General features: G+C 44.3%; 1 protein-coding gene across 4 annotated transcripts in view; it reads right to left on the reverse strand.

Annotated features, from left to right (window-relative positions):
* Positions 1–14,950, reverse strand: part of zcchc7 (zinc finger, CCHC domain containing 7) — a 175,199-nt gene extending 160,249 nt beyond the window's left edge. The window contains exons 1-2 of one of the 4 annotated variants that reach the window (XM_078396002.1): positions 14,855–14,950; positions 10,738–11,409 (exon numbers count right to left, since the gene is read on the reverse strand). In XM_078396002.1, coding sequence (XP_078252128.1) covers positions 10,738–11,389 — 652 coding nt within the window. In that variant the 5' untranslated portion in view covers positions 11,390–11,409; positions 14,855–14,950. Of the gene's footprint in view, positions 1–10,737; positions 11,410–12,911; positions 14,209–14,764 lie in introns of those variants that run through there. The other 3 variants (XM_078396004.1, XM_078396003.1, XM_078396005.1) reach the window with 3 other exon arrangements.
* Between the last annotated feature and the right edge of the window lie 5,933 nt (positions 14,951–20,883).

Here is a 20,883-nt window from a genome sequence, read left to right on the forward strand (position 1 = left end):
AGTCCACCCATTCTTTCATCATATGTCAGTCCCGCCATCCCGGGAATTAACCTGGTGAACCTACATTGCACTCCTTCAATAGCAATAATGTCCTTCCTCAAATTAGGAGACCAAAATTGCACACAATACTCCAGGTGAGGTCTCACCAGGGCCCTGTACAATTGCAGTAGGACCTCATTGCTCCTAAACTCAAATCCTCTTGCCATGAAGGCCCACATGGCATTACCTTTCTTCACTGCCTGCTGTACCTGCATGCTTACTTTCAGTGACTGATGTACAAGCACACCCAGATCTCATTGCACCTCCCCTTTTCCTAATCTGACACCATTCAGATAATAATCTGCCTTCCTGTTCTTGCCACCAAAGTGGATAACCTCACATTTATCCACATTATACTGCATCTGCCATGCGTCTGCCCACTCACACAACCTATCCAAGCCTCCCTGCATCCTCACCTCAGCTCACATTGCCACCCAGCTTTGTGTCACCCGCAAACTTGGAGATGTCACGTTTAATTCCCTCGTCTAAATTGTGAATATATATTGTAAGTAACTGGGGTCCCAGCGCCAAGCCTTGTGGCACCCCACTAATCACTGCCTGCCATTCTGAAAAGGACCCGTTAATTCCTACTCTTTGCTTCTTGTCTGCCAAGCAGTTCTCTATCCATGTCAATACCCTACCCCCAATATTATGTGCTCTAATTTTGCACACTAATCTCTTGTGTGGGACCTTGTTAGTCAAGCATGATTCCCCCTTCATAAATCCATGCTGACCTTGACTGATCCTGTCACTGCTTTCCAAATGCGCTGTTATCACATCATTAATAATCGACTCAAGAATCTTCTCCACTATGTTGCAAAGCTAACTGGTATATAATTCCCCATTTTCTCTCTCCTTCGTTTTTTAAAAAGTGGGGTTACATTGGCTTCCCTCTAGTCCACAGGAACTGATCCAGTCGAGAGAACATTGGAAAATGATCACCAATGCATCCACAATTTCTAGGGCCACCATTCCTTGAGTACTCTGGGTGCAAACCATCAGGCCCTGGGGATTAACCATGAAGGTAAATACCATGGGAGCGAGGTCATTGTCGTGGAGCGGTGGTGGGAGCAGAGCTTTGGGAAATAGATGGGACATGGTCACTGTCAACAATGCTAAAGAAGCCATGTTTGTGGGAAAATTAAGATATCCCAGAGACAGCGATAGTACCATTAACAAATTTGAAGATGATACAAAGCTGGGTGGTAGTGTGAGCTGTGAGGAACATGCTATGAGGTTGCAGGGTGACTTGGACAGGTTGTGTGAGTGGGCGGGTGCATGGCAGATGCAGTTTAATGTGGATAAGTGTGAGGTTATCCAATTTGGTGGTAAGAATAAGAAGGCAGATTATTATCTGAATGGTGTCACATTGAATGGTGGTGCTGGCTCGAAGGGCCGAATGGCCTACTCCTGCACCTATTGTCTATTGTGTCAAGTTAGGAAAAGGGGACGTACAACGAGATCTGGGTGTCCTAGTGCATCGGTCACTGAAAGGAAGCATGCAGGCAGTGAAGAAAGCCAATGGAATGTTGTCCTTCATAACAAGAGGAGTTGACTATTGGAGCAAAGAGGTCCTTCTGCAGTTGTATAGGGCCCTAGTGAGACCGCACCTGGAGTACTGTGTGCAGTTTTGGTCTCCAAATTTGAGGAAGGATATTCTCGCTATTGAGGGCGTGCAGCGTAGGTTTATTAGGTTAATTCCCGGAATGGCGGGACTGTTATATGTTGAAAGACTGGAGAGGCTAGGCTTGTATACACTGGAATTTAAAAGGATGAGAGGGGATCTTATCAAAACATATGATTATTAAGGGATTGGACACGTTAGAGGCAGGAAACATGTTCCCAATGTTGGGGGAGTCCAGAACTAGGGTCCACAGTTTAAGAATAAGGGGTAGGCCATTTAGAACGGAGATGAGGAAAAACGTTTACAGTCAGAGTTGTAAATCTGTGGAATTCTCTGCCTCAGAAGACAGTGGAGGCCAATTCTCTGAATGCATTCAAGAGAGAGCTAGATAGAGCTCGTAAGGATAGCGGAGTACGTGGTACCCTGTGTTGTGAAACAAACGAGAATTCCGATTTACTTAAACTTTATTTAAGCTTTAAGTAACTCATTTCATTAATACATCTCTTCGAAACACCTGGAAATTATCACTGATTCCACAGGCCTCGCCCGCCTGGGAATCCTGCGCATGCGCACATTCCCGCGCATGCGCACATTACCGCACACGCGCACATTGTTATTTACATTTTCAATTTTAGAATTACTTGTAGAAGTTTTCATAGGAGATGATGGGAGTGTTGAAGGAAGTTCTCGATTATCAAGGAGTGATGGAGCTGATGGAGAAGATGGACATGGTGCAAGGTCACGAAGTGAGACAGTTAACTGACGTCCATCCCGATACTTGATAGTTGCATAAGAAGGGTTGACATCAGTCAGTTCAACTTCATCAACAAGGGGCTCATTCTTATTTGATCGGACATACCGACGAAGCAACACAGTCCCAGGACTAGTCAACCATGATGGCAGAGAAGTACCACTAGAAGAACGCCGTTTGAAGTTAAAGAACCGCTCATGTGGAGTAGTATTGGTAGCGGTTGACAGTAGAGATCTGATGGAGTGTAATGCATCTGGTAGAACACATTCCCACTGCTGATCTGGTAAGTCATTTGACTTTAAAGCCAGTTTCACTGCTTTCCAAATGATTCCGTTATACCTCTCAACCTGACCATTTCCAATAGGATGATATGGTGTTGTTTTACTTGTTGCAATTCCTCTATTAGAAAGGTGGTCCTTTAAATCTTTCGACATGAATGAGGCGCCCCTATCAGAATGTATGTAACTTGGAAATCCACAGAATGAAAACAGTTGATCTAAACATTTGATAACCGTAGCAGCTGACATATTTCGACAAGGAAAAGCAAATGGAAACCTCGAATATTCATCAATTATGGTAAGTATATAAACATTTTGAGAGGAGGATGGTAAAGGCCCTTTGAAGTCAATACTCAAACGTTCCATAGGTTGAGTAGCTTTGATCAATCTTCCTTCTTGAGGACGGAAGAACCTTGGTTTTAATTCAGCACAGATTCTACACGAAGCACACGTCATCTTCACATCTTCTGTAGAGAAAGGTAAGTTTTTGGAACGAACATAGTGTAACATACGAGTGACTCCAGGATGACACAGCCCATTGTGAAGATCAGTGAGTGCAGAAGAATGAACAGAGGCACAAAATGCTCGAGTTAAGGTATCCGGAGCAACATTATCCTTACCAGGGCGGTACTCAATTGAATAACTATAAGCAGATAATTCAATCCTCCATTCATGAATTTTACTGTTTTTAATCTTCGTTCGCTTCCGATTATCTAGCATAAAAGCTACTGAACGCTGATCTGTTATCAAAGTGAAGTGCCGGCGAGCAAGGAAATGACTCCATTTCCTCACTGCTTCAATAATTGCAGTAGCTTCCTTTTCAACGGGTGGATAATGCAATTCACTACCTTGGAGAGTACGAGACATGAAAGCCACTGGTCGTCCTCCTTGATTTAATGTTGCTGATACTGCTAAATCAGAGGCATCACATTCAACAACAAAGGGGAGATCCTCATCGATGGCGTGTAATGTCGCAGATTCTAATTGTTTCTTTAAAGAAGTAAAGGCACCAATTGCTGTAGAGTCAAGGGGGAAAGATTTTGCTCTAATCAAAGGTTGAATTTTGTCAGAGAAATTTGGTATCCATTTTGCGTAATATGCAAACATGCCAAGAACCCTTCGTAAAGAGTTTAATGTAGCTGGAACAGGTATCTCTTGGAGTGGGCGGAGTCTCTCTGGATCAGGCTTGATCGTATCATTTCCAACCCAATAACCAAGAATATTAATTGATGGCACTGACATTATTGACTTAGCCTCATTTAATGTTAGATTTTTAGAATGTACAACTTCTAAAAACCGTTGCACATTTTTGTCATGTTCAGCTTGGTCTTTTCCTGCAATAGTTATATTATCAAGATAAGGGAAAGTATCTCTAAGGTTTTCCAGTTCAACAAGTTTGTCCATCTCTCTCTGAAAAACTGCCACACCATTAGTTACACCAAAAGGAACTCTGCAGTAGTGGTATAATTTTCCATTATACGGGGATCGCTGGGCAGCACGGACTTGGAGGGCCAAAAAGGCCTGTTTCCGGCTGTATAGATATGATATGATATGATATTAGCTTCAAACGCAGTGTATTTCTTTTCGGATTCTTTCAAAGGGATTTGGTAGTAAGCACTTTTTAGGTCAAAAGTAGAGAATACCTTATACTTAGCTAATGTATTGATAATATCATCTATACGAGGTAATGGATATGCATCAAGCTCCGTGAACTGGTTTATAGTTTGAGAGTAATCAATGCAGAGTCTCTTTCTATGTCTCTCCAAGGGATCCTTAACCACGACAACTTGTGCCCTCCAAGGGGAAGAGCTGGGCTCTATGATACCTTCTCGTAAAAGATTAGTTACCTCTGTGTTGATGAAGTTTTTGTCATTCTTACTAAAGTGTCTTGATTTTGTAGCAATTGGCTTGCACTTAGTGGATAAATTAGCGAATAATGATGGACATTCAACAGATGCAGCAGAAAAAACACACAATACTGGTGGCTTTGACAATACAAGATCAGGCATAGTTCCTTCATACATTATTTGAAGTGATCTGTGCTGTTTCTGAAAATCCTGACCTAGAATTATATCGCTACACAAATTTTCCAAAATACCAAGACACACAGATTTATAACTAGCTTTGTTCAGAATAAAGTCAACAATACAAGATCCAATAATTTGAGTATTGAGAGATGTCAGAGCCATCGAGATTTCTCTATTTGAAGGTATAATAGTTAGATTTAGTCGAGACACAACTTGTTCACTTATAAAACTTTCGGAACTGCCAGAATCAAGTAGTACATTAAGTGTATGGCCATTGATAGATACCGTTGTAACTGCATGAGACAAGCCCTGAGGAAATGCAGCTGTAATTGCACATAAAGAAGGCACAAACATGGCAGCAGTCACACTTTTAGGAGTTGCTTTGGACTTGCATACTCTAGAATAATGTCCCTTCTTGCCACAACTATTACGTTGCCTCTCGAGCAGGACATCTCTCTCTATTATGAATATTACCTCCGCAAAAGTAACACTTCCTTTTTGGATAAGTATATGCTGCAGCAAGGGCACATTCATCAGTAGGAAATGTTTCAGCTTGCTCCATATTAGTACTTGGGTGAGATTCTTTCATAGTAGTTGCAGCAGAATACACATTAGATGAGCCATAAGCGTCTGAATTTCTCTGAGCCAAGTCTAATGAGTAAGCTTGATTGTAAGCTAACTGTAAATCCAAGGTTTTGTTTTCTAATAGTCTCTGTCGTATTAAAGGTGATGCCAAACCATTGATAAACGAGTCTCGAATAAGTTCCTGTTGATATTGATCAGCTGTAACTGCTTTGAAGGCAGTCTTTACTAAGTCTTTGAAGTTCTTGTAAAAACTCATCAAGTGACTCACCAGGTTTTTGTTTACGAGTAGCAAGGAGGTGTCGAGCAAATATTACATTGGGTGTCTTGACGAAGAGTCTGCTTAGTACATCAATAGCAGAATCATAAGTTGTACATTCCCTTATGTAATCATATACATCATGAGAGACGGAGCTTATTAATGTCCTGAATTTATCTGGTGCATTGTCGCCACACTCATCAAAAAAGTTATTTAGTGTATGAAGCCAGTGCCTCCATACCTTTGCTGCAGTAGGCGAGTTGGGATCCAGATCCAAGCGTTGTGGTTTCAATAGTTTCTCCATCTCGACGTCACACTGCTTAACTTCTGATATTGAGTTACTTAAATTGTTGTGAAACAAACGAGAATTCCGATTTACTTAAACTTTATTTAAGCTTTAAGTAACTCATTTCATTAATACATCTCTTCGAAACGCCTGGAAATTATCACTGATTCCACAGGCCTCGCCCGCCTGGGAATCCTGCGCATGCGCACATTCCCGCGCACGCGCACATTACCGCACACGCGCACATTACCGCGCACGCGCAAATTACCGCACACTTCACCCTGATAGAACACCAAGACAATATTTTCTTGAAGAGGTATACTTTTCATGAAGATTAATTACTATGACACTCCTGTCTATTTCTATTTCTGCACGTGTTATTTCCACCACTTTCCTTCAGACTGCTATAACAGCGACCAATTATACTTTTATTAATCCAACCACTTAATTGGGCCAGTGTTGCTCAAATGTACAAACCGTGCCCTGGTAACAAACGAGCTCCATTTTTACAAATGTCAAATGTCGATATTGTCCATAAGTCCATGCAGAAAAAACATTCAATATGGTAACTATATTGAAAATACACAGCAGGAACAGCAAATTGCAGCGCTCACTGCGCAGGTCGAGGCTTTGGCAGCCCAGCAGAACGATCCCCGTTTCAGGTTTAACGCAAACCTTGGGGTCGGAAACGACGAGGCCCGGCAGTATAGGCGCGGCTGCCTGCGGGCAATCTAGCCACCGCCTTTTTCTCAGCAACCGCCTTTCAAGTGTGCAATATCTCATTGACTCCGGCGCCGAGGTATCGGTCGTTCCTCCCAGTTTCTAAGAGCATTTTCACCCTAACCCCGGATATGTTCTCACCGCCGTGAACAATTCTAGCATACAGACATTGGGTCAGAAATCAGTCACATTCAACTTCTGTCTGCAGAGAACGTTTAGCTGGATTTTCACAATCACCGACGTATCAAAACCCATTATCGGAGCGGATTATCTTTCACACTTCTCTTTGCCGGTGGATTTTAAAAATCGCCGCTTAAGCGATTACTGCACCCGCGCACAGGTGGACTGCATCTGCCGTCCAACAATGGCCATCTCTCACCTTACCAGCCTCCAACCCAGCACCGACCCATGTCAGGAGTTACTTAAGCAATTTGCACGACTAATAACTCTGTCTTACCGACACAACGATATCAAACACTCGGTCACGCATAATATTCAGACCCGCAGCCCTCCAGTTTCGCCAAGAGCGCAGAGGTCACCTGTAGATCGCCGCAAAGTTGCAACGGCCAAATTTGACCTTATTTTGGAGATCGGGCTCATCCCCAGTTCTAAGAACTGCTGGGCATCACCTATTCACATGGTCCAGAAGAAGTCTCCCTGTGGCGACTACCGTTCACTAAATAATGCCACTATTCCAGATCGATACAGCATCCTACATTTGCAGGATTTCTCTGCAAGCCTCCAGGGTAAGCGGGTGTACGCAAGCATCGATCTCATGCGCACGTAATATCAAATTCCGGTGGAGCCTGCTGATATTCCCAAGACAGCCATGGTCACTCCGTTCGGGACGTTCAAATTTCTATGGATGCCATTTGGTTTACGGAACTCAGCACAATCGTTCCAGCGTTTCACGGACCACGTACTCTCCGACCTCAATTTCGCCTACGCATACATCGACGATGTGTTGGTAGCGAGCTCCAGCGAAGTTGAACACAAGAAACACCTCGGATTACTGTTCCAGCGTCTTGACGAATATGGCATTGTCATTAACACGGACAAATGTGTGTTTACTGCTCGCGAACTCACTTTCCTCGAACATTGCGTGACGGAGAACGGCATCCTGCCCGGCGAAGCAAACGTGCACAAAACCGAAACTACCCAGTGCCAAAGCTGTTAAACTAATTATGACAATTTTTGGGGATGATGAATTTCTACCACCGCTTTCTACCAAACGCCGCAGGTTCCCCATTACCCTTGACCAACTTACTCAAAGGTTCGGACAAATCGTCTTTAAATAAACCTTTGTGTTTACCCAATACAGTGCAAGCCTTCAGCGCCGCTATGAGGACTCTCGCCGCCGCAACTATGCTGGTCCATCAGAGGCCAAATGCCTTATGTTCACTCACCACCGATGCCTCCTTCAATGACATGGGAGCCGTCGTTAAGCAGCGAGTCAATGGCAGTTGGGAATCTCTGGCATTCTTTTCTGCAAAATTATCACCCACTCAAATGAGGTACAGTACGTTCGGGTGAGAACTTTTGGCTATGTACCTCACCATCAGCATTTCCGCCAACTGTTGGAAAGTTGTCCCTTCACTATTTACACGGATCACCAACCGCTCACAAGTGTGGGGAGCTATTCACCGTGGGAAATCCGCCACTTGGGCTCCGTTCTGCATTTCTCCAGTGACATCAGGCACATTCAAGGAAAAGCAAAACCGGTTGCCGACGCTCTATCCAGACTGGAGGTGGATGCTCTGAATGGGGCTACACTCATCGATTTTCATACCATGGCTGGTAATGGATCCCGATCTTATCCATTACCACCTGACGCATACAGCCCTAAAATTGGAAGATGTACCTATCGGTGACATGAGAGAAACCATCGTATGTGACACTTCCACTGGCAAACTAAACGTTTGTGCCATGGACGATGCGTCGAGAAGTTTTCAGCGCACTGCACAACTTATCACATCCGGGCAAGAAGGCTACGATAAAACATTTCATCTGGCCTTTCATCAAGCGTGACGTTTGATTAAGGGGGAAGACTTGTCTACCGTGTCAACAATCCAAGATCTTCAGGCACACTAGGACCCCTTACGATGGGTTTCCTGTACCGAACACCCAGTTCGAGCGCGTGCACATGGACTAGGTCGGCCCACTCCCACCGTCAAGAAACTACACATATCTGCTCACTTGTGAAGACCGATTCACAAGATGCTACCCGTCATCAACATTTCAATGGAAACAATAGCCCGTGCTTTTGTTGACCGATGAATTTCGGTCTTTGGGGTCCCAAGTACGATCACAACAGACCGAGGACCGCAATTCGAATCAACGCTGTTTCAAACACTAACCAACCTCTTGGGTATGAACCGGATTTGAACAACTGCATATCATCCACAAGCGAACAGCCTGATTGAACGGTTCCATCGCCTGTTCAAAGCTGCTCTGGCAGCCGGAGGAGACGAGTCGAACTGGAGTGAACGGTTGTCTCTGGTTCTGCTTAGCATTCATACGGCGGTGAAAGCAGACCTAGGATGTTCGTCGGCGGAACTGAATCCCACGACAGAAAGCAAAGAACAAATGACACTGAGCCGAGCCAGACACCTTGGGTCCCGTTTATTCCAGAAGCCTCTTTTACCTACATTCTCACCAATCATAACCCGTGTGCCGATAAGACCAATTAGTGCGTCTGACCTTGGAGTTGTTATTGAGCTCTTGTGGCTGGAGCTTCTCATGAGGCTGCTGGCAAGTCGCCAGTTGACAGGCTGTATGCAAAACCAACGTGGGCGTGAAGGCGCCACGGGTACATAGGTGACATTTTGAATTTAATAATATTATGGCAGCACATTTGTATGTAGCAGTGCCCATAAATCAGATGTTCCTAACCCAGACTCAGCCTGTATTTGCTCTAACTGAAATGTTTCACCTTCTCTAGCATAGAGACATCCCCATATTTAGTTGCCCTCCTTCCAAAGTTCTACCAAGCATTCAGTCCTCAGTGCCACCAAACCCAGAAACAGCCCAGTTGTCTGTCCAATTACAAAACCCCTGTTCCAATGTTCTCAAGTTTAAGGTTTCCCCAGCTTTTCCACTTTGAAAATCAACCAAAGCCAGTGAATAATCAGAACTCACTTAGCAAGCAAACTAACTCATAGATAGGTAGTTTTAAGTTATCCAGTCAGACATATTCTTCACGCAATGTGCTTTATTCTATGTAGAATTATTGTTTTACAAAAGACCTTTGACACTTGGAAGGAAAGATGTTCACAAGATCCTGTTCAAAACAAATACTGGCTACCAACAAAAAAAAAGTTTAATGAGAGAATAGAGGGTGAAGGAAATGTTATCTTAGTTAGGTGCTGACACTGGAATTAAATAAGTATGTTTTAGTTCCTGCTGCCCTTGATGTCTTCTCTTTCTTTCCAACCGCCCCACCCCCCTGACAAATATATTTTGTGAAACCAATCAGGTCTATTAGTTGATGAAAGAATGTACAGCAGCTTGGTTAAGCTTAGAACTACTGTATTTCTGTTCTTAAGATTTCTGCTTTTAGGTTTTGCATTATTTTGGTTTAGTGTTGTATAGACAAGTCCTAGAAAGAGACATCGTCCCGAATGTTTTAGTGAGAACAGCGTTATTGAACCACGGTGTAAGTGAGTAGAGTCAGTACACTATCTATATCCAGGTGTCAAATATATTGTTTGTTAGGGTGCGATTGCATCTAGAGTGTAGAACAGCATCTAAAAATGGACTTATAATATATCTGAATGCACTCCACTGATTACCCCAATTAACACATTAATAGTTCCCTCAACTAATCCTCTTGTTCATTGCATTTCTTTTTAGCCTTTATATTTCATGCGGTTACTGAACTTCATCTAATCTGAAATGTTAAATTTACAAATGGGCTCATCATTACATTTAATTTAACATAATAAGAATCAATGTCTGGTTTTGAATTCCACCAATGTAAAAATCTTCCTTTGGCAATTTCAGCAGTTAGTTTGCAGATTTGTTTGTATAACTGGTCAGAAGCATTGCGCAATGGGCAACAAGGTTCACCTTTTATTATCTTTTCACTTTAGGAAGAAAAATATTATTATTTCACAGATACTTGTTATGATTACATTCAACTGTGCATTTTGATAGCTGTAAAAACTCATACCTTCTTTGTTCTTCAGTGCTTCACAATCTTCAATATTGAGCTGAATGTTGTCATCATCTTTTTCTTCCTTATCATTTCCCAGAACCATCCAATTCTCTATCGCATCATCACTTTCTGTTCCAGAACTTCCACTCTCTTCCATCGTTGTTCTCGCTTGGATCTGTTGACATGTTCTGCCCATCCTTTGATCTAACGTCTGCATTTCAGCCAATCTATTCATGCCTGACGTTGAATGATTTGAACGGCTGTCTGATCCAGGTGCATGTTTGCCCCTGGACTGTTCTTTTCTTTGCTTAAGGTAACATTCTGAGGGTTTAGCATCCTTCTGTGTATAAACACTATCATCGCATTCAGAGTCCGACAAAACGATGACATCGGGGCTATCTGAAATGACTACAACATCACTATCAGACAAAATAATTTGCTCTTTGCTTTTTCTTGAATGCTTTGCTTTATCTTCAACTGAAGTGGTAGGTAGATTTAAGGCAACTGTGTCCCTCTTTCCATCCATCTTCACTTCATTAATATTGTTTGCATAATGTACTTGACTGTATAACTGGAACTCCACTTCACTATCAATTTCTGCCTCACTGGAAGATTCCTCATGATACAGCTCATCTTCATAGGCCTCCAAGTCATCATAACCAAACATTGTGGAAAAAGTAAATTATCCTGTGTAAAATGGAGGGGAAATATTACTGGTTTAAAACATATCATTGTTCATCATTGTACATTGTCCACAGTGACTTCCTCATTTAGGAGGCAACATTTCAAAATATTTAAGACCCTAATAATTGAGCAATGCATCTTGAAAAAAAAAGTTGATTTTTTAATGGTTAACAGAGAGAAGAAAAATAAATATTGAACTCAAAACCTCCAACATTTAAGTAATTTTCTGCATCAGGACTGAAATGGCAGGGGGAAGATAACCAACATGAAGAGGTGAGAGGGAGGGGTGACCAGTGCCCTGCAAGGCAGCATTCTCAGCCCCTTAATACACTTCCTGTACACTCATGATTGTGAGGCCAATTTCTGCCTTAACATCGTGTACACATTTGTGAATGCCAGCGCCATCATCGGCCTGATCACAAACAATGCAAGATGGAGCACAGGAAGTAACTCAGTGGGACAGGCAGCATCTCTGGAGGGAGAGAAGGAATGGGTGACGTTTCGGGTTGAGGCCCTTCTTCAGACTCATGTCTGAAGGAGGATCTCGACCCGAAACGTCACCCATCCCTCTTCTCCAGATGCTGCCTGTTCCGCTGAGTTACTCCTGCATTTTGTGTCTATTTTCAGTGTAAGCCAGCATCTGCAGTACTTCCCACACAGTGATCTGCCTCAACGACTATCATTCTGTTGCACTTGCATCCACCATTATGGAGTGCTGTGAGATTATGGTTATGGTGCAAATCAATTGTCTCAGAAATCTCAAGATGGCAAGGTGGAAGGTGCAGGGGAAAGTTGGTGGCCATGAACTGTCTGCAAGATCACCTTCCAAACCCTTGGAAAGTGCTCCACGTGTAGATAAAAGCCAAGTCATAGACCAAAGAGCCACTCTTTCTCTGGCAAGAGCTCCAATTACCATTGCCTCTCCAAGAATCCAGAACAACAAACTGTTTTTTGCAAAGGACCGGGTACACTTGCTTACACTCGTACCGCTTGTACAAACCATACAGTCAACAAACACAAAAAGCATATAATTATAGAAGCTAAAACAACAACCTGCACACTTGGCTCACACAAAATCTGTGGCGCATCAACTTTCATTCTGGAGGAAAGGGTCTGCACATATAGGGTCTCTAACTGCATGAATTTTGTGTTAGCACAGGTTCGGCAAGCAACCAAACATGGCAGATGGACACAAATAGCTAGAGTAACTCAGCAGGATAGACAGCATCTCTGGAGAAAAGGAATAGGTGATGTTTCGGGTCGAGATCCTTCTTCAGACTGAGAGTCAGGGCAAAGGGAAACAAGAGATATAGACAGTGATGTAGATATAGAACACATGAATGAAAGATATGCAAAAAAGTAATGATGACGAAATAGGCGGTTGTTAGCTGTTAGGTGAGAACGGGTACAGACAATGAGACTCAACAAGATGCCTTGGGAGGGGGAGGGATGGGGAGAGAGGGAATGCAGGGGTTACTTGAAGTTAGAGAAATCAATATTCATACCACTGGGTTGTATGCTGCCGAAGTGAAATATGAGATGCTGTTCCTCCAATTTTCATTTTGCCTCACTCGGACAATGGAGGAGGCCCAGGACAGCAAGGTCAGTGTGCGAATGGGTAGGGAAATTAAAGTATTTGTCAACCGGGTGATCAGGTAGGTCCAGGCAGAATGAGTGAAGGTGTTCAGCGAAACGATCGCCCAGTCTACGTTTCGTCTCGTCGATGTACAAGAGTGCACATCTTGAACAACGGATACAGTAGACGAGGTTGGAGGAGGTAAAACGAACCTCTGCCTAACCTTAAAGGACTGCTGGGGTAGGAAAAATAACTGCAGATGCTGGTTTAAATCGAAGGTAGACATAAAATGCTGGAGTAACTCAGCTGGTCAGGCAGCATCTCTGGAGAGAAGGAATGGGTGATGTTTTGGGTCGAGACCTTTCTTCAGACTGATGTCAGGGGAGGGGGTGGGACAAAGGTAGAATGTAATCGGAGACAGGAAGACCGGTGGGAGAACTGGGAAGGGGGAGGGGATAGAGAGGGAAAGCAGGGACTATCTGAAGTTAGAGAAGTCATAGGACTGTTGGGGGTCCCTGATCAGAGTTGAGGGAGGATGTATAGGGACAAGTGTTGCATCTCCTGCGGGGGAAGGTACCTGGGGAGGGGGTGGTTTGGGTGGGATGGGATGAGTTAACCAGGGAGTTGCAGAGGGAATGGTCTCTGTGGAAGGTGGAAAAGGGTGGAGATGGGAAATAGTGGTGGGATCCTTTTGGAGGTAGCAAAAAATGTCAGAGGATTATGTGTTGTATGCAATGGCTGATGGGATGAAAGGTAAGGATAGATGGACTTCAACACGGAAGAATGCGAGGCTATCTACTTTGGTAGAAAAGTATAGAAAGCTAGAATATTTTTTTATGCATGACGAGGGATTGAAAGATGCTCCTATCTTCCCTCTCAGTCCCAATGCAGGGTGTCGACCCAAAATTACTTTCCTTCCTCCCCAGATGCTGCTCGACCCACTGAGTTCCTCCAGCAGGTTGATTTTAACTAAATATGGTCTTCTGCGCATAGACATAAAAAGCTGGAGTAACTCGATGGGTCAGGCAACATCTCTGGAGACGTTTTGGATGGAGACCTTTCGTTCAGAAACCTCACCCATTCCTTCTGTCCAGAGATTCTACCTGTCCCGCTGAGTTACTCCAGCTTTTTGTGTCTATCTTCGGTGTTAACCAGCATCTGCAGTTCCTTCCAAAAAGTCAAGTCAAGTCAAGTGTATTTGTCATACACATACGCGATGTGCAGTGAAAAGAAAGTGGCAATGCCTGCGGATTGTGCAAAAAAAAGTTACAATTACAGCACATAAATTAAAATACAGAAAATAAAATTTAGTCCCTGGAGTTATAATAGTTAACAGTCCTGATGGCCTGTGGGAAGAAACTCCGTCTCATCCTCTCCGTTTTCACAGCGTGACAGCGGAGGCGTTTGCCTGACCGTAGCAGCTGGAACAGTCCGTTGCTGGGGTGGTAGGGGTCCCTCATAATCTTGCTTGCTCTTGATCTGAACCTCCTGATGTATGGGTCCTGTAGTTGTAGTTGTACAACAGTAAGTTGTAATTACAACTCAGTGGCATGTGACCCCCATCCCCACCCCCACGTCTTCCCCTGGGGCTCGGCGCGCTCCCGCTGGGGATGGCGGGGTCGCGCGCGCGGCCACGTGCTTGTGCTCGTGCTCGGTCAACACGTGTCGTTGCCGGCTGCGCGCGGGGCGACAGTTAGGCCTCGGGCAGCGGCAGCAGCGGTGTCGGCATCGGCTCCTCCCGTAGCCCCGCAGCCCCGCAGCCGTGACACCGACCCTACTTACGCAGCCTTTTCACGCGTCGACACCGCGCAGAAAACTTTCCTCACGTTTGAATGGCCGTTTAAAGAGTGTTTTTATCCCGCAGACACGAACCTGTTTACATCAGGAACAAGCCGCTCAGCAGTTCTGCCCCTCTTTCACGCTGCCGTCTCAGCTGGCCGACCAAACCCACAACCATCTTCTCCGACGTTTGTGCCGGCAAAAGCAGTCTCCGAACCAGCTGGCCGACCATGACAATTCCCTTGGTGAATGTTTTACAAAACAAGCACGCAATGTAGCGAGGCTGCAGTTTTAGCAGTTAAATTACGCGCATAGTTTAATCATCGTACAATAAAATGGGTTGACTTAATTTTAAGTATAAACTCATTCAGTACGGAAACTGAACTTCCTGCCCATCGTGTCCAGACAATAGACAATAGGTGCAGGAGTAGGCCATTCAGCCCTTCGAGCCAGCACCGCCATTCAATGCGATCATGGCTGATCACTCTCAATCAGTACCCCGTTCCTGCCTTCTCCCCATACCCCCTCACTCCGCTATCCTTAAGAGCTCTATCCAGCTCTCTCTTGAAAGCATCCAACGAACTGGCCTCCACTGCCTTCTGAGGCAGAGAATTCCACACCTTCACCACTCTCTGACTGAAAAAGTTCTTCCTCATCTCCGTTCTAAATGGCCTACCCCTTATTCTTAAACTGTGGCCCCTTGTTCTGGACTCCCCCAACATTGGGAACATGTTTCCTTCCTCTAATGTGTCCAATCCCCTAATTATCTTATATGTTTCAATAAGATCCCCCCTCATCCTTCTAAATTCCAGTGTATACAAGCCCAATCGCTCCAGCCTTTCAACATACGACAGTCCCGCCATTCCGGGAATTAACCTAGTGAACCTACGCTGCACGCCCTCCATAGCAAGAATATCCTTCCTCAAATTTGGAGACCAAAACTGCACACAGTATTCCAGGTGCGGTCTCACCAGGGCCCGGTACAACTGTAGAAGGACCTCTTTGCTCCTATACTCAACTCCTCTTGTTATGAAGGCCAACATTCCATTGGCTTTCTTCACTGCCTGCTGTACCTGCATGTTTCCTTTCATTGACTGATGCACTAGGACACCCAGATCTCGTTGAACTCCGCCTCCTCCTAACTTGACACCATTCAGATAATAATCTGCCTTTCTATTCTTACTTCCAAAGTGAATAACCTCACACTTATCTACATTAAACTGCATCTGCCATGTATCCGCCCACTCACACAACCTGTCCAAGTCACCCTGCAGCCTTATTGCATCTTCCTCACAATTCACACTACCCCCCAGCTTAGTATCATCTGCTGAAATATTTCACCCTAAATTCCATCCTCTATTATTGTCACGTGTAAGGAGGGACAGTGAAAATATTTTTATTGCATGCTATCCAGTCAGTGGAAAGAATTTACAATCAAGCCATCTACAGTTTACAGATACAGGATAAAGGGTATAAACATAGTGCACGATAAAGTAAGAAAGTACATGATAGCAAATCCATTTATCATATCATATCATATATATACAGCCGGAAACAGGCCTTTTCGGCCCTCCAAGTCCGTGCCGCCCAGCGATCCCCGTATATTAACACTATCCTACACCCACTAGGGACAATTTTTACATTTTACCCAGCCAATTAACCTACATACCTGTACGTCTTTGGAGTGTGGGAGGAAACCGAAGATCTCGGAGAAAACCCACGCAGGTCACGGGGAGAACGTACAAACTCCTTACAGTGCAGCACCCGTAGTCAGGATCGAACCTGAGTCTCCGGCGCTGCATTCGCTGTAAAGCAGCAACTCTACCGCTGCGCCACCGTGCCGCCCTAAGACCAGCATGCAGAGTCACCTGGGCTTCCGCGCCACGAGGTTAATTCTCCAGCACAATCACATCCTTGCTATGATACAGCAACTGGAATTGCATACATTACTCCATCTGTGGTCTCACTAATGATTTATAAAATCCAATGCCCTCCCTGCTCTTATAATCTATGTCTTTACTAATGAAGGCAGGAATCCACAGTATGCATGATAGCAAATCCACTTCTAAAATTCCTAGCAATCTACGTATGCTACTGCCATTGGGGTATTTTTTGACAGTTTATTCAAGTCCTCAGCTGGAATAATATGTGCATTGCACCAACTGCTGTACTATGTGAAAGGTGTGATTGTGCTGGAGAAGGTGCAAGAGGATTTGCCAAGGATGGAATATTTCAGCTCTCATGAAAGACTACATTTATTTTCCTCAGAATGGAGAAGGTGGGTGGGTGGTCTCATTAAGGTACACAATTAGAAAGGGTACGTATAGGGTAGATGGTCATTTTTAAGTCCCTCTGTGCCCATTACTTCCTTGAGTTCTACAGTTTATTGTATACTAGACGGGCGTGGACCCATTGGGTCCGAATCTCTACGGCGGGCCCGGCAACCCTCCGTGCAACCCTCCCCAACTGACGACACTCACCCACTCCATCCCCCCTCAACCCTCCTTAAAACTCCCCCGAGGGGGGAGAGGAAAGGGGAGAGAGAGGCACCGGCCCCGGGCGGCCATCGTGTCGGCCAGCAGCAGGACAGCTCACCTCAGCCCCCCCCATTGGCAGCCACTCCCATCACTCAGGTGGGTCGTGCCCCCTTCCGAGCGGTTCCCATTTTGACATCAAACACGGAGGTAGCCAATCAGGACACGCCGGACCCCACGTGGGGGGAGGTAGCCAGTTAAATTTATTAAGTTAAAGAAAAGATTAAAAAGTTAATAACTTTTAAAATATAACGACCATTTCAACCGCAGGCCAATGGTGAGTAAGGTGGGCCTAAAATTGTTGCGCTATCGTGTACCGTTTTGGCTGTATTTCGGGTACAAATATGCATATATGCAAGATGAGTTTTAGTAATATACTTGTAACGGGTATACCCGTTGGGCACAAACCTCGTTGGGTTCCCATTGGGATGTGGGAAATCGCATTTTTTCTTTAAAATAAATGGCTCTTTTTTTTTTAAAAGCTCAATGAAAATTCCTTTTTTTCTTTAAAATGAATGGTGTTTTTTTAGAAATAAAATGTCTCAATGAAAATCGCGTGAAAATCGCGTTTTTCTTTAAAATAAATGGCGTTTTTAAGAAAAATAAAAGAAATCTTTAACGTTTTGGCTTTTTATCGTGAAAATTCTCTCTTGGAGATTCTCGAGACTGTCCCCTCATTCAGCAGCAGCGGGAGCTCGACTGCGACGACCGTTGCTTTGAGCATGAAGAAGACCCGGCAGAAAACCAGCGTGATTTGAGCGGGAAAAGCCGGCGACCAATCAGAGCGGCGGCTGCGCTCCTCCCACGTGGGACCTGGACCAATCAGGCGTTGAGCGGGAGGGCTGAGCCAATCAATCAACCCCACATGGGAAAATCGCTTTTTTTCTTTACAATAAATGGCGTTTATAAAAAAAATCTCAATGAAAATCGTGTCTTTTCTTTATAATAAATGGATTTTTTTTGCATTGGTCTAGCACCCTCCCCTCCCCCACTCACCCCTTCCACTCCCCCCACCCCTTCCCCTCCCACCCACTTCCCCTCCCCCCACTCACCCACTCCATCCCCTGTATCCCCTCCCCTTCCCCCCTACTCACCCACTCCATCCACCCGTATCCCCCTCCCCTCACCTCCCCACACACCCACTCCATCCCCCCTTATCCCCCCCACTTTGGGGCTCTCCTGCGGTGAACATGTAAGTACAGATGCTCCTCAACTTACGATGGGGTTCCGTTCCGAGACACCCATCGGAAACCAAAAATATCGTCAGTCAAAATGCATTTAATACACCTGATCATGTGGCCGGAAGCATGCTGCGGCTCGCTATGTGTCGCTGCCGTTTGCACCATTGCAAAATCGAAATGTCACAAGTCAAAGCATCGTAAGTTGGGGAACATCTGTATTAGATCAACGGTCCCCAACTGTGCAGGCGTGAAGCCATTGAGTTCCCATTGTGACGCCGAACACACGGACCCGTTGGGTTCCCATTGTGACACCAAACATGGCTGACGGGCAGGGTAGGTGGAAAAGAGATTTATTAAAGTTTAAAAAGGTGAATTTTTTAAGTTTAAAATGTGAAAAAGTTTTAAAATATAACAACCATTTGAACCGCAAAGATAGATATCCCAGCCAGATATCCAGCTAAAATACATCAGATCAATTTTATAGGATTAAATTCGATCACCATCTTACAAATGTATCAATGTTATTCCATAGCCAAGGACTGGTCTCACAATTAATAACAGTCCCAATTTTGGTGCTGTTTGTATGTAACAAACCCAAAGGTTCCAGCACAGGTAGCTTCCAAATGGCCTCCTCTGCTCCCTCTCACAAAGTCAAGTTCAGATTCAATTTGCCAAACTGCCAATTGCTGGCATGAGTCATATGGAAATTTGAGTTCTCCATTTTTCCACAAAACATTAGTGACTGCAGACAGGAAGCAAAGAGTAGGAATAAACGGGTCCTTTTCAGAATGGCAGGCAGTGGCGAGTGGAGTGCCACAAGGCTCGGTGGCACTATTTACAATATGTATTAATGATTTGGATGACGGGATTAAAAGTAACACTAGCAAGTTTGCAGATGACACAAAGCTGGGTGGCAGTGTGAACTGCGAAGAGGATGTTAGGAGGTTGCAGGGTGACAGACAGGTTGAGTGAGTGGGCAGATACATGGCAGATGCAGTATAATTTAGATAAATGTGAGGTTATGCACTTTGGCGGCAAAAACAAGGAGGCAGATTATTATCTCCATGGTGTCAGATTAGGTAAAGAGGAAGTGCAACGAGACCTGGGTGTGCTTGTACAACAGTCACTGAAAGTAAGCGTGCAGGTTCAGCAGGCAGTGAAGAAAGCTAATGGCACGTTGGCTTTCATAACGAGAGGATTTGAATATAGGAGTAAAGAGGTCCTTCTGCAGTTGTATCGGGCCCTGGTGAGACCACATCTGGAGTATTGTGTGCAGTTTTGGTCTCTTAATTTGAGATAGGGCATCCTTGCTATTGAGGCAGTGCAGCGTAGGTTCACGAGGTTAATCCCCGGGATGGCGGGACTGTCATATGAGGAAAGATTGGAAAGACTGGGCTTGTATTCACTGGAGTTTAAATGGATGAGAGGGGATCTTATAGTGACGTATAAAATTATAAAAGGACTGGACAAGCTAGATGCAGGAAAAATGTTCCCAATGTTGGGGGAGTCCAGAACCAGGGCCACAGTCTAAGAATAAAGGGGAGGCCGTTTAAAACTGAGGTGAGAAGAAACCTTTTCACCCACAGAGTTATGAATTTGTGGAATTCTCTGCCACATAAGGCAGTGGATGCCAATTCAATGGATGAATTTAAAAGAGAGTTAGATATAACTCTAGGGGCTAGTGGAATCAAGGGATAAGGGGAGAAGGCAGGCACAGGTTACTGATTGTGGATGATCAGCCGTAATCACAATGAATGACAATGCTGGCTCGAAGGGCCAAATGGCCTCCTCCTGCACCTATTTTATAATTTTTTTTAAAAAAAATAGTTAATCAACAGCAAAATTACCTGCAGATATAAAATCCACTTTTCAAATGCAAAATCTTTCTAAAAACATTACATGAATATTGCTTTATTTTGTAGTATATCTACAGGAGTTATATCTTGCAATGACTTCACTATTTATATCATTAGACCAGATGAAAATTATACCCCACATTTCACCAATTAACAATCCCACCTGTGTAAGTTTAGTTTAGTTTATTGTCATGGTACATGAAAAGCTTTTAGTTGCTTGCTTTCCAGTTAGCGAAATGACTAGATATGATTACAAATTTGTAAATTGAGTTGGATATGTATTTGGCTGTACAGTGGTGGGTGTATAAGAAGTAAAGATGTGGTGGTATCCTTGCGGAGCACCAGGTTTGAAGATTATTGTAGATGACGTCCCCTATCCTCACTGATTGAGGTCTGTTGGTCAGGAAGCCGAGGATTCACTTGCAGAGATGAGTGCTGACTCCAAGTTCCATGTTCCACGTTCCATGTAACACAAATGATTTCACCTCCCATGTTACAACTTCCTGTCATGAACATCTCATCTAAGTTTAGTGTCGAGAATTTCCTCATTG

Source organism: Rhinoraja longicauda, chromosome 3, assembly GCF_053455715.1.
Source record: "Rhinoraja longicauda isolate Sanriku21f chromosome 3, sRhiLon1.1, whole genome shotgun sequence".
NCBI lineage: Eukaryota > Metazoa > Chordata > Chondrichthyes > Rajiformes > Arhynchobatidae > Rhinoraja > Rhinoraja longicauda.